Source organism: Ictidomys tridecemlineatus, chromosome X (genome assembly GCF_052094955.1).
Source record: "Ictidomys tridecemlineatus isolate mIctTri1 chromosome X, mIctTri1.hap1, whole genome shotgun sequence".
Classification (NCBI taxonomy): Eukaryota; Metazoa; Chordata; class Mammalia; order Rodentia; family Sciuridae; genus Ictidomys; species Ictidomys tridecemlineatus.
The window spans coordinates 116555148-116567982 of NC_135493.1; the positions used below are offsets into that span (position 1 = coordinate 116555148).

General features: G+C 38.7%; 1 protein-coding gene across 3 annotated transcripts in view; it reads left to right on the forward strand.

The window, feature by feature from the left end:
* Positions 1-5114, forward strand: part of Asb9 (ankyrin repeat and SOCS box containing 9) — a 31051-nt gene extending 25937 nt beyond the window's left edge. For all 3 annotated transcript variants that reach the window (XM_040289215.2, XM_040289214.2, XM_005315985.5), the window contains exon 7: positions 4903-5114. Coding sequence is in view for 1 of the 3 variants with exons in the window: in XM_005315985.5 (XP_005316042.1) it covers positions 4903-5027 (125 nt within the window). In the remaining 2 variants the exon portion in view is untranslated. The remainder of the gene's footprint in view (positions 1-4902) is intronic.
* Positions 5115-12835: the final 7721 nt, after the last annotated feature.

Here is a 12835-nt window from a genome sequence, read left to right on the forward strand (position 1 = left end):
CTTGGGTATAGACCGAGGAGAGGGATAGCTGGGTCAAATGGTGGTTTTATTTCAAGTTTTCCAAGGAATCTCCATACTGCTTTTCATATTGATTGCACCAATTTGCAGTCCCACCAGCAATGTATGAGTATGCCTTTTCCCCCACATCCTCACCAACACTTATTGTTGTTTGTCTTCGTAATAGCTGCCATTCTGACTGGAGTGAGATGGTATCTTAGAGTAGTTTTGATTTGCATTTCTCTAATTGCTAGAGATGATGAACATTTTTTCATATATTTGTTGATTGATTTGAATATCCTCTTCTGAGAAGTGTCTGTTTATGTACTTGGCCCATTTATTGATTGGGTTATTTGTGTGTGTGTGTGTGTGTGTGTGTGTGTGTGTGTGTGCATGTGCGCGCGCTTAGCTTTTTGAGTTCTTTATATACCCTAGAGATTAGTGCTCTATCTGATGTGTGAGGGGTAAAATTTGCTCCCAAGATGTAGACTCTCTATTCACCTCACAGATTGTTTCTTTTGCTGAGAAGAAACTTTTTAGTTTGAGTCCATCCCATTTATTGATTCTTGGTTTTAATTCTTGTGCTATAGGAGTCTCTTTTTAACCTTTATTTTGTTTTTATTTATTTTTATGTGTTGCTGAGGACCGAACTCAGCACCTCGCACAGGCAAGTGCTCTACCACTGAGCCATAATCCCAGCCAGATATAGGAGTCTTATTAAGGAAGTTGGGGCCTAAGCCTACATGATGCAGATTTGGGCCTACTTTTTCTTCTATTAGACGGAGAGTCTCTGGTTTAATTTCCTAGGTCCTTGATCCACTTTGAGTTGAGTTTTGTGCATGGTGAGAGATAGGGGTTTAATTTCATTTTGTTGCATATGGATTTCCAGTTTTCCCAGCACCATTTGTTGAAGAGGCTATCTTCCCTCCAATGCATGTTTTTGGTACCTTTGTCTAATATAAGATAACTATAATTTTGTGGGTTAGTCTCTGTGTCCTCTATTCTATACCATTGGTCTACCAGTCTATTTTGATGCCAATATCATGCTGTTTATGTCACTATTGCTCTGTAGTATAGTTTATCTCTTAAGATTTTCAAATAGCCTTTTCTGGCTCTTTCTTTCTACTTTGTTTCCCAAAACCATTCCTAGAGATTTCGGTTCCTTTAACTCTTTTGCTTCACAGTTCACATGTGAAGCAAAAGTATAGCCAAGGATATAGCTGATTTAAAAAATATAAATTGAGGGGTCTGCGGCCCATAGCTCAAGCCTAGCATGCACAAGGCCCTGAGTTTCATCCCCAACACCATAAATAAATAGGTAAAGTATAATTTGCCCCTGGAGAGAATGATGTGTTTTGCCTCCGTGCACCACTTTTGGGATTCTGGTGAGGTCACCTCCCATCAGGCTGAAAACTCACCTGAAATGGTGCCAGACAAGTGAAGAAAGTTGGACATGCAAATTGAATGCTGCAATTTCTGTCTGGATGTCCCTGTTGATTCAGTCCACCTGTTTCTCTGTGCTCAGGGAAGTGGCTTAATTAAATTACTGTCTTCTTTCAATGGTGTAGTGACAGGAGAACATCAGGTGAAATGCAGCCATGTTCTGAATTGGGCTTTGCATGGTTGTTAGAAAAGGCAGGATTTCCCCTTCTTTAGAGGGAAAGGGAAAGTATTTCAAGAATACCACTATTCTTGATAAGCAGCTAAACCAGTGTTTGTTGAACCCAATGAGAACTAAACATGACTCTCTCAGTCCAGCATGACAGGAACCCCTTCACCCCAAATGGGAGAAAAAAGGCAAGACCCAAAGTAATATGCCAATTCATAAATACAGTTAATTGATTTTATTATTGAGCAAAGTAGGTGCCAACAAGTGGCTCCAAAACTGTAGTGAATTTTCAGCTCTGTTTATATGGAATTAGAACTACAGTTGTAATCATGCTACATGCGGTAAAAAGTGAGTAGCTATTCTTTTTTTTTTTAAATTAGAGCTTCATAGTTATACATAATAGTTGGGTTCATCCTCACAAAATTCATACATGCATGGAAATTGATTTCAGTTCACAGTCCCTGCTTTTCCCTCCTGTCCCCCCCATTCTCCTTCCTCTATTCTACTAGACTTCCTTTCACCAACAATATACAAGTGTTCCTTTCTCCCCACAACCTTACCAGCATCTGTTGTTTGTATTCTTGATCACTGCCATTCTGACAGGAGTGAGATGAAATCTTAGTGTAGTTTTGATTTGCATTTCTCTGATTTCCAGAGATGTTGAACATTTTTTCAAATATTTATTGGCCGTTTGTGTTTTTCTCTTTTGAGTAGTTTCTGTTTAGATCTTTTAGTTAACAGCTATTTTGTTGTCATCAGTAGTTATATTGACCTTACTCGGATGTCATGCTTTCCATAATTCTCTATTGGGCTTGTTCTGAGGTCTTGTTCTTCATAATGCTTTTATCATTATTTCCTACAGTTGTCCCTGACAGTGTATCTAGCACACTTGATGAATCACATCCTTTGATCATCCTTAGTGAGATTAGATTAAGTAATATTTCTTTGCCATCAGTTAAGTCTATTCTTTGGGTACACTGGACATAATCTGAAAGTTGCCCTGAATCCCAACAAAGCCATTCTGAAAGTGCTGTTAGGGCCCTTTTAAAATCTTGAGTTCATTTAAAAAATTATGTTTCTCTATTTCTACCTCTCCTCATTCTATATTACCTGAGAGATGTGTAACTCAGTTTACCCTGTAGCTTGTAGCAATATGGGAAAATAGAGACCACAGTTTCCTTTCAATTGTATCTTCAATCCTAGCTGCACAATAAAATGAGTCAGGGCCCATGCCTTTAAAAAATACAGATGCACAAGCCCCAGTCAACAATTATCGAAGCACCATTTCTGGGATGGGGCCCAGCATCATGTAGTTTAAAGATCCCCATCTCCACCAGCAATACATGAGTGTTTTAGTCAGCTTTTTTTTTTTAATATAGCTATGACTAAAAGACCTGACAAGAACAATTGTAGGGGAGGAAAAATTTATTTGGGGCTCATAGTTTCAGAAGTCTCAATCCATAAGAGCTGGCTCCATTCCTCGGGACTAGAGGTGGGCAGAACATCATGGCAGAAGAGTGTGGTGGAGGGAAGTGGCTCACATGATGATGGGAAAGCAGAGAGAGACTCCACTTGCTGGTTACAAAATATTTACTAGAAGGCACACCTCCGGTGCCCCACTTCCTCCAGACACACCCTACCCACTTTGAGTTACTGCTTTATTAATCCCTATCAGGGGACTATTCACTGATTAGGTTAAGGCTCTTATAATCCAACCATTTCACCTATGAATATTCTTGCATTGTCTCACACATGAGCTTTGGAGGGACATCACAAATCCAAATCATAAAAGTGGGTGATGCAGTTTCCCTGCATCCTCACCAGAATTTAGTGTTGCAACTATTTATTATTTTAGCTACTCTAATTTATATGTAGTTGATATCTTATTGCAGTTTTACTTTCCATTTCCCCTGAAGCTAAATGATGTCAAACATCTTTTCATGTGCTTACTTGTTATCCATATGTACTACCTTTTAAAGTGACTCTTCATATTATTTGCCTGTTTCCTAATGGAAAGATTTTTTATGCATTTATTTGTTTACTTACAAAATTTTTTAACAGTTCATAATTTGTCTTTTTACCCTTTTCACAGAGAAATGTTGATGGTATTTAGATTAACTAACTTTCCCTTTTATGGATCATGTTTCAGTACTAATTCTATGAACTCTGCCTAAATCTAAATCTCAAAGATTTTCTCCTATGTTCTTTCGTAAATGTTTTATAATTTTATGTTTTCCATTCATGTCTATGCATTTTGAGTTGATTTTTATATGAGGCATGACCTTTAAATAAAAATTCTTGGTGTTGAAAAAAAAATAGATCCCCATCCCCAGACACTTCCAAAGTGCAGCCTGGACTGTGGGGTACTGTTTTATGGATTTTTTGAGGGTATATAGTTTTCCTTTTCTTAAAATAACACAAAGAGAATTTCCATTACAAATTGATGCAGGGAGTTAGGATGGAGTGAAAAATCATTCCCCATCCTTTTACTCTGTAACAGGGGTTTTCAACCTTGGCATTATTGACATTTTGGGTCAGTTGGGAGCTGTCCTGTATACTGCAGGATATTTAGTAGCATCCCTGACTCTCTACCAATTAGATACCAATGGCACTTTATCCAAGCTGTGATAATAAAACATGGCTTCAGACATTGCCCAGTGTCCCCTAGGGAGCAAGTACTTCTTCCCTTCTCCCCACCTGTTCTCTGTTGAAAGCCACCATCCTAAAATGTAAACTCTTGAATGTTCCCCAGGCAAGGTTTATGCTAGTTCACTTTTTACCTATGAGTTGAAGCTTTGGGATAGCTCTGAATACAGAATATGAAAGCAAATGTGACTTAATAAGATAGCATACACTTGTGATTCACTGATCGCTCATTTTATTTGAATATCTTATAAATTGCTAAGATTATAAAAAAGACATGCTTGCTTCTAGAAATATCACCTTATTTTAAAAGTAAAAGACAACAATGCCATTAAACATGATTTTTATTTTCATTATTAGAATTTTCGTGTAGCTGTGTAATTCCCAAATTAGTTTTCTTAAGCTTTTGTTAGTAAGGCTAAGTTTTAGATTTCTTGCACTGTGTTCTAAATTAAAACCCAATGAGCTTATTTCAGTTGGATACCACAAAAGAGACAATATGGCTTAAAAATGCCTTTCACAAAAATAGTCTTAAACTGTACCATATTATTTACTTACAACAATATTGTATTTTATATGCTTAAAATAGGAAAGGAAAAGCAGTCTTAGATCAATGAAACCAGTGTGTGACTTGTCTCGTGATCTTTCCCCAGGGCCCCCTTCTTTGATGCAGTTATGCCGCCTGAGAATCCGGAAGTGCTTTGGCATCCAGCAGCATCATAAGATAACTGGACTCCTTCTCCCGGAGGAGCTGAAACGATTCCTTCTACACCTTTAATTGAGTCAAAGGAACAGATTCAAAAACAACAGATAAACATTGAATATTGTAGCCACTGGAATTTAAAATAAAGTTAGGTTTATAGTGCTTGGCTAGTTTTTTTTTATTCTTAATAGAAACACATTAGGTACTTTATATTTTTGGTTGGAAGGCACTAAGATGTCCCCTGCCCCTGACTTGAAAGAATGTCTGAAATAATGGCTACTCTTTTGAACATCTACTACATGACAAGTGCTAAGGAAGGAACATTTTATACATCATTCAATTTAGTCTTTACAGAAAACCTACCAGGTGGGCAGTATATACTACCTTTCCAAGGTAATGCACCTAAACTCAGGGAGATCAAGTAGAGAGGAGCCAGAATAAAATATAGGCTTTGTGATGTGAACCTGGGGAATTTTGACCAAGGCAGAATTTTCCAGTATTACTGTCCTGGCTCCATCTCTGTGATATGGGAATATAAAACATTTCTTTGTTTACTTTTTTAAAACTTTTCCTGTTATTATGAAAAAATTACTACACCCTAGTAGAGTATAGGGGCAAATTCTTTTTCTCAACCAAAATGTCATATACAAGTTGAACATGTCCTAGACTTGTCCTGTCCAATATAGTAGCCACTAACCCAGTAGTTCTCAGCTGTGGTGATTTTTGCTCCCCATCCAGAGGGTATTTGGTAGTCTGGAGACACTTGTGGTTGTCCCTACTGAGAGATTAAGCTATGGTCATAGAGCACGTGCGGAGGCCAGAGATGCTGCTAACATCCTACAATACATAGGACAGCCCTTCATATACCAAAGAATTATCCAGTTCAAAATGTAACTAATGCCCAGGTTGAGAAACCCTGCACTACCTATTTGTGACTAATCAAAAAATTCAAATTAGTTAAAATTAGGTAAAATAAAAAAGCCTGTTTCTGAATGTTAGTAGCAATATTTTAATATCCACAACTTAGCTAGAGACTACTATATTAAACTGAACAGATAGACACAGATCAGTGAAGAAATCTCGACTGGACAGTGCTCTTTAGATACTCAATGAATGGATTTTAACTACTTTACAGTTTCAGATTTATGGGAAACCTGTTATGTAGTTTAGCACTGATGGTTATAGTTTCAATTCTGTCTAAGAGATGAATTTAGGGTTCTATTACATCAATAGAAAGAAAGAAAATATCATAACTACTTAAGGAAAATATGTATCTGTAATAAGATGACATATGGTCTAGATGATCTTTAAAGATATTTCCAATACATTTTTTTCTGTGATTCTAAATTTAATTTGCTATGTGGAAAAAAAAACAACAACACAACCCCCCACCCCCAAAAGAACCTCCAGAATATTATCCTAAAATGCTCAACTTGTTCTCCCAGCAAGTGGCGCTGTTGTCACATGATAACAAGTGAAAGGGTTGCTTCTCATAAATGATCCATCATAAAATGGTTTACAACAGAGGCTCTGGAAATTTCCATTCAGGAATGAAAACTTTGTGGTGATAGATTCCACTAAAACCAGTTTGCTTCTTTTCTAAAGTACCCAGTAATTCAAATGTGACTACAGAACCTCACTTCCTCCTGTTTGTTTTTTTCTTAAATTGACCATGTATACATTTAATGCTCAGAATTCTGACAGCTAATGAACATCAGTATCCTGCCACTTGATAATCAATTTCATTTCATTAATTTGTTAGAGTTCATTTACTTAGGAACTTTCTAGTGAGTACCTGTGTCTCTGCCACACACTATTCTAGGCACACCAGGGTGACAACAATGAAGATATTTCACTTCCTAAATCTTGCCCTGTAGCCAAAAAATCTTTTTCCAAGGGATAAGTTGTAGGCATTTTGCTATAGCTTTCTTTTTGAAAACATCAGTTTAAAAAATAGCCTGTTTTTTCATATAGAGTACATCAGACAGACCTTGGCTTATATTAATCTTCCCTCAGTTAAATCCACTGAGTTTAATCCACAATTGTAACAGAATTACTAGAACAGCACTTTCTTCTTAAATATTCCAGGCAATTAACCAATTTGCCAATCCATATAATAGATGGTCATCCTCACAAATGGGGAAAATACCATCACCACCTCTCTCATTGCTATTTAGGGAAATTTCTAGTCACCTTACTTAGCAATGCTCAGAAAGAAGATTCTATTTAAATAGCATCCTTTTATGAGTCTAGATGTGGTTATATTTGTAAGTAACATACACCTTTGAATGCTTTGTCATCCTAGTATGGCAAAACCTCAAATTGTATAATCAAAGCTGGTTAAGTGACATTTAATAGACCCTACCTTCATGAATGATGGATGTAAACTTAGCTTGATGAAACCATCTTTTAAAAATGGTAACCATTCTCTCTGTTTTTTAACTTTCAAACTTATGTATTTTGTAGACTAATCTCATATTGTCATTATATTACATTTTGCTTGGTTTTATTCAGTAGAAACACTGGCTAGACAGTGCACATTGCTAGCACAATACATGCTATGATAAAAGAAGAAAATGAGAGGAAGGGAACAGGGAAGGATAAGTATTTTTTATTCTGGGTTTGTAAAGGGCTGATTGACATGGTCTGATACTCCATGTACCAGGCTAGAATGATCAGTCATTAGCCAGACACTAGGAGCTCCTGAACAAGGGATCAAGATGTGCTTAGGCTCTCTATTCTGGGGCACAGGGTTGGGCCTTTATAATATGATAAAAGCCCAGCATTAGGGCTTCAGTGTAAGACCAGGTCAACATCAAAAGCAACTAAATAACAGCTCCCATTTTAGAGGGCTTGCTAAAAGCTAGGCATTATGCATTAGTGAATTATAAGCATCCTCACAACTCCTAGCCCCATTTCACAGATGAGGGTGAAGAGGGGTTAAGGGACTTGAAAAAAGGCACACAATTAGTAGATGGTAAAGCCAGAGTTTAATGCGGAAGTCAGAGCCCTTAACCATTACATACTCTGCCTTCCATTTTTTTTTCATTCAGTCCCAAAGCTCTGGCCTCTGGGTCCTAAAAGCCCCCTGCCTGATTTCCTAGTAGTTCTTGAAAAGTTGAGCCAGATATAAGTCTTTAGGTCAAGGGTCTCATTGTGACACTGGGAGGCTGTGCCAAGTTTAGGCCTAGACACCACACAGACCTTTCCCTAATCATTTGAGCCAGACTGAGACCAAACTTGCTGTTTCTAAGGATGAGTCAGCCTTGTGCTGCCAGTGATGTTGGTGGGCACAGAATGAACCTTCCCATGAGCTCAACTTGATATGGCAAATGAACTTTTTCTTTCCTGAACTGAGAATATTTTGGACCAACTTTGTCAGTAATGCTGGTAAAATCTTTCCCTGTAATGTGGTAGGGCAGAGGAGAAGCTGCCTGGACTTAGGACAACACAGAATGCTCAGGTACTTGTGTATGTTTCTGTTTTTGTCTCTTTCTTGATCTTTCTTTCCTGCCATACTAGTTTTCTATTGCCGAGTAACAAATTATCACACATTTAGTGACTTAACATAAATTAATCATATCATAGTGTCTATAGGTCAGAATTTTAGGCACAGGGTGCTGGATTCTCTGTTCAGAGTCTCACAGCACTGACATCAAGGTGTGGTCAGAGCAAAGGTTTTTTATCCGGGGCACATAGATCTTTTTCCAAACTCACTTGTTGTAGGCAGAAATCAGTTCCTTGTGGTTGTTGGACTTAGGCCTCAGTCTTATTGCTAGCTGTTAGCTAGGGGCTGCTCTCAACATCCAGAGACTACCCAATTCCTCGCTATGTGACTGCCCCCATCAGAAGTTTTAGCGTGAATGTTGACTTTCTTCCAGGCCAGGTGGAATGCATCTTCTTGACTTCCTATTCCATGACCATATGGAAAAAACTCTGTACCTCTGTACATCATGCCTGATTAGATCAGGCCTAGTGGATAATATTCTGACATTAACCTCAAGTGATTTGGGACCTTCATTACATCTACAAAATTTATTCATAGGAGAACCTAGATTAGTGTTTGAATTACTGGCAGAAGAAGTATGTACCTCAGAGCCATAGAATCTTGGGAGCATCTTAGAACTCTTCCTACCATACTTATTAATGGCTCATAGTCATCAATTTTTATGTTTATTTGTCTCAAGTTTAATATATAATAACATAGTAATGATTGTTTTTGTTATTTCATCAAACATATATACTGCTTAATCTATGACTGTATGTCAGCATGGCTGTAAGAATTTTACAAACACCAACCCCTATAATATTCATGATACTCTATGATAGGTACTGTTATATCTATTTTACATGTAAAAATCTGAGGCACAGAGAAGTCAAGTTCATACGACTTCTGTCAAGAGACAACATGTTTCCTTTAATCACATCATTATGAATTCATCAGATTTGGTGCTAAAAAATGAAGGCGCACATGGGGACAGGAAATTAGACTTCTCAGGTTTGACTCCATTCCTTTTGGGGACTCCTTAGCAGTTTAAGGCCATTGGCATTCCTGCCTAGGGGGTGATGTGGTAGTAGAGTGCTGTTCTCTCTCTCATGTTGTCCTTCATGAATTTTCTGTACACCTTGGTAGGTCAGTTCCAACTAGGAAGATATTTTATTAGAGGATTCTCTATAGTTTCTGGAAACCAGAAGGGAAGCTGAGTAACATGTTTACAAAATGCACCTAAGTTTGCCACAGGTCCCCTCCCGGCCTAGATATTGACCATCTTCCTCGGGACAGAAGACATCAGTCCCTTGCCTTTCCTGACATCTCTTCAGTGCTCATCTCCACACCTGACAGAGTGAAGTTCAGAGAAGGACAGAGCTTCCTTTCTGCTCAAAGCCCAGCTTCCACACCCTGGTTTTCTTTCAGATTCCCTGGTGATGTCACTATTAAGTGTGGAATGGACTTACTCTATGATCAAAGAGGCCAGTTCTATCAGATGGTCCCCCAAACAACTTCAAATGCCAGGGGCACATAACTTTGGAGGCAGGATAAGGGGCCTTCTGTTAGATGCAATCTGGAGACTTGTTCTGGTGAGCGAAAAACAGGCACACTGAGGGCTTCCTTTGTCTTCTCCCATCTTTCCCTTCAAGATATTTGGGCTGGCACTAAAGAAGGCAATCTCACATTTGGCTGCTGCCTTCACCTTATCTTGAGAAACATGGCAAAAATCCTTGTCACAGTCCTGTCAGTACAGAGAAGAGTTCAACCACTGTGCTATAGTCTCCTCAATGTGATAGAGGACAAGAACATTCTACTGCCTAATACACCCTCCAAGACCTTTAGACTCCTTCAAGTGTATAAATTCTCACTGATTTGACAAGATTGATTTTCTACCCTTTACTTTGCAAAATCCATTGTGAGACCGAAGCAAGTAAAATTGATTTCCGCTCACTTTCTTCCCCACCCAAGGCCTCTTTGCTCACTCTTGGTGATATGAGATTTTCTAACTTTCTATGCCCTTTTTGAAAAGCTTGGGGTGTTTTTTTTTTCTTCCCTTTTTTTTAGTACATAAAATCAGATGTTTCCACAGGCTTGTGCAGGAATTTTAATATGATATCCTAGGTGTTTGAACTTCTTAAGTTCAAGAAGATACCTCTGTTGTATCATAGTTGGAAGCCTAAGTATTTGCATTGCAAATATTTGGCTATGACCAAGAATGCCGTGGATGGTATCACCCTGCTTTTCATTGAATTCACATTTTGTACATTTCATTTAAATAAGAATGCACCAGAAAGCCACCTGCAAAAATTTATTCCTCTGAGTTACATTGTATACAATCAGATGTATTGGGTCTATATCTTACTTTTCAATGTAGGATATAAAGAATGCCTTAATTCTTTTAGTTCTCTGAAATGAATTTACTTGGTCCTGAACCATCATCACCCTGGCTGGAGATCCAACTTCAGTCAAAATACAGACCCTGTTGAAGGGTAAAGTGGAGATTTCAAGGGTCTTGTGTTGCCCAGGACAAGCAAGAAAAGATCTCTGGTTACAGATCTCTGGAGGCAGAAATCTCTGAGGCAGACATGCAACCTAATGCTCAGGTTGACAATAAGACTTGGCCTTTCTAGAGAGATCCTGCAACCATTCTCTCTCAATCCTATGCCACCTCTCCAAGGTGTTGTGTGGGAAGGAGACATGAGTACTTGCTTCTGGGACCCACCTCCAAACCCCAGTTCCCTTTCAGTCTCCCCATGTTAGGGCTCGCTCCCTTTCAGCTCTGGAAAAATCTAGCACAATCCCCTCAGTGATTCACAGAGATGCAAACAAGAAACTGGGTACTCCACTCAGAAAATGCCTGTCTTTAGAGAAACACAGCCTGCAACTATGCAGCACAAATGTTTCTGAGTCCAGGGAAGAACAAACTTCGATAGTTTCTATTTCTAAGCTAAACAGAAACAGTGAGTATGAGGAGGTGACTTTGGGGGGTTAAAGAAATGGAAAAAATGTAAACTAGTTTTTTCCAAGGGAGGAAAAATTAACTTTTCTCGAAACGTGGGTTAGGACTGTTACATATGTTCAACACCCACATGAGATCTGTGGTCATGGTTGGGTTTTTCCTCCAGTCACACTCAAGAGCAGCTGTGGCATAGATGAAGAACTGGGGAAGTGAGATAATGGAATTAAGGGGAGTGCACAAGGGTTTGATTGCTATCTAAACTGGGCAAGTAGGATGGGTGAATGGGGAGGGCAAGGCTGGTGGACAGTGAAAAAGTAGTAGGACCAATAGATTGGAAGTCCCAGTGGCCTCAGAGAGCCAAGGAAATATTGGTATCTGGAACACTAGAGTAAGATAATTAGAGAAGGAGGATTGATGGTTAGTGAGAACATTGAAGGCAAGATTTTGGAAGTAGTTTGGTTATTGTCGATGACAGCCTATAGGGAAAAGTGAGCGAATTGACTAGAGGAAAAGGTCATTGGAGGTGAAGACTTCAAGGGACAGAGAAACTAGGATGCAAGGTGAATTTTCTTCTCCACGAGTAGAAAAATTGCCAAGAACAATGACAAGTATAAAAGAAATGGAGCTGGGTGTGGCAGTGCCTGCACCAGGGGCTTGGGAGGCTGAGACAGGAGGATCACTGTTCAAAGTCAGCCACAGCAATAGTGAGGCACTAAGTGACTCGGTGAGACTCTGTCTCTAAATAAAGTACAAAACATGGCCACAGCTCAGTGGTCGAGTACCCTTGAGTTCAATCCCTGCTACCCTCCTCCCCCACAAAAAAGAGGAAAATGGAGAGCTAGGTATAAAAATCAGACATTTCTTTATGATCATAACAAAATGGGGTAATGGATTGTAGTCTCTGATGGTATATGTTTAAAAGAAGTTAGGTGTTTGAGGAAGGAGGAAGAGAAATGATCAAAAAACAGGTTGGCAAACTATGGTTAGCAGACCAAATCTACCTTGCCTTTTGTTTTGTAAGTAAAATTTTACCAGAACAACAGCTACAGTCATCATGTACATCTTGTCTATGGCTGTTTTGGCACTACAGCAGAGTTAAGTAATTGGAACAGAGATAACACAGCCTGAAAAAACTAGGTTATTTATTATTGGGTCCTTCACAGAAAAAAGATTTCTGATCTCTGCTCCTAAGTTAGCAATGAAGAACAGAAATATTAACCTCATAGTGAGAAGTAAACACAATTAATATTACGATGATTTTTCTTGCCACACAAATGTCAGATCCTTTGTACCTTTCAGTCTGGGTCTGCTCCAGGTTACCAGATCAACCATTTTCACTAAATTGAGTTTTTTTCCCCACAGCGAATCAACTTTTTAGATGACAGAATGGCTGACTGCTTACCTTTGCACATGGATTGATATTTTTTTCCTTTT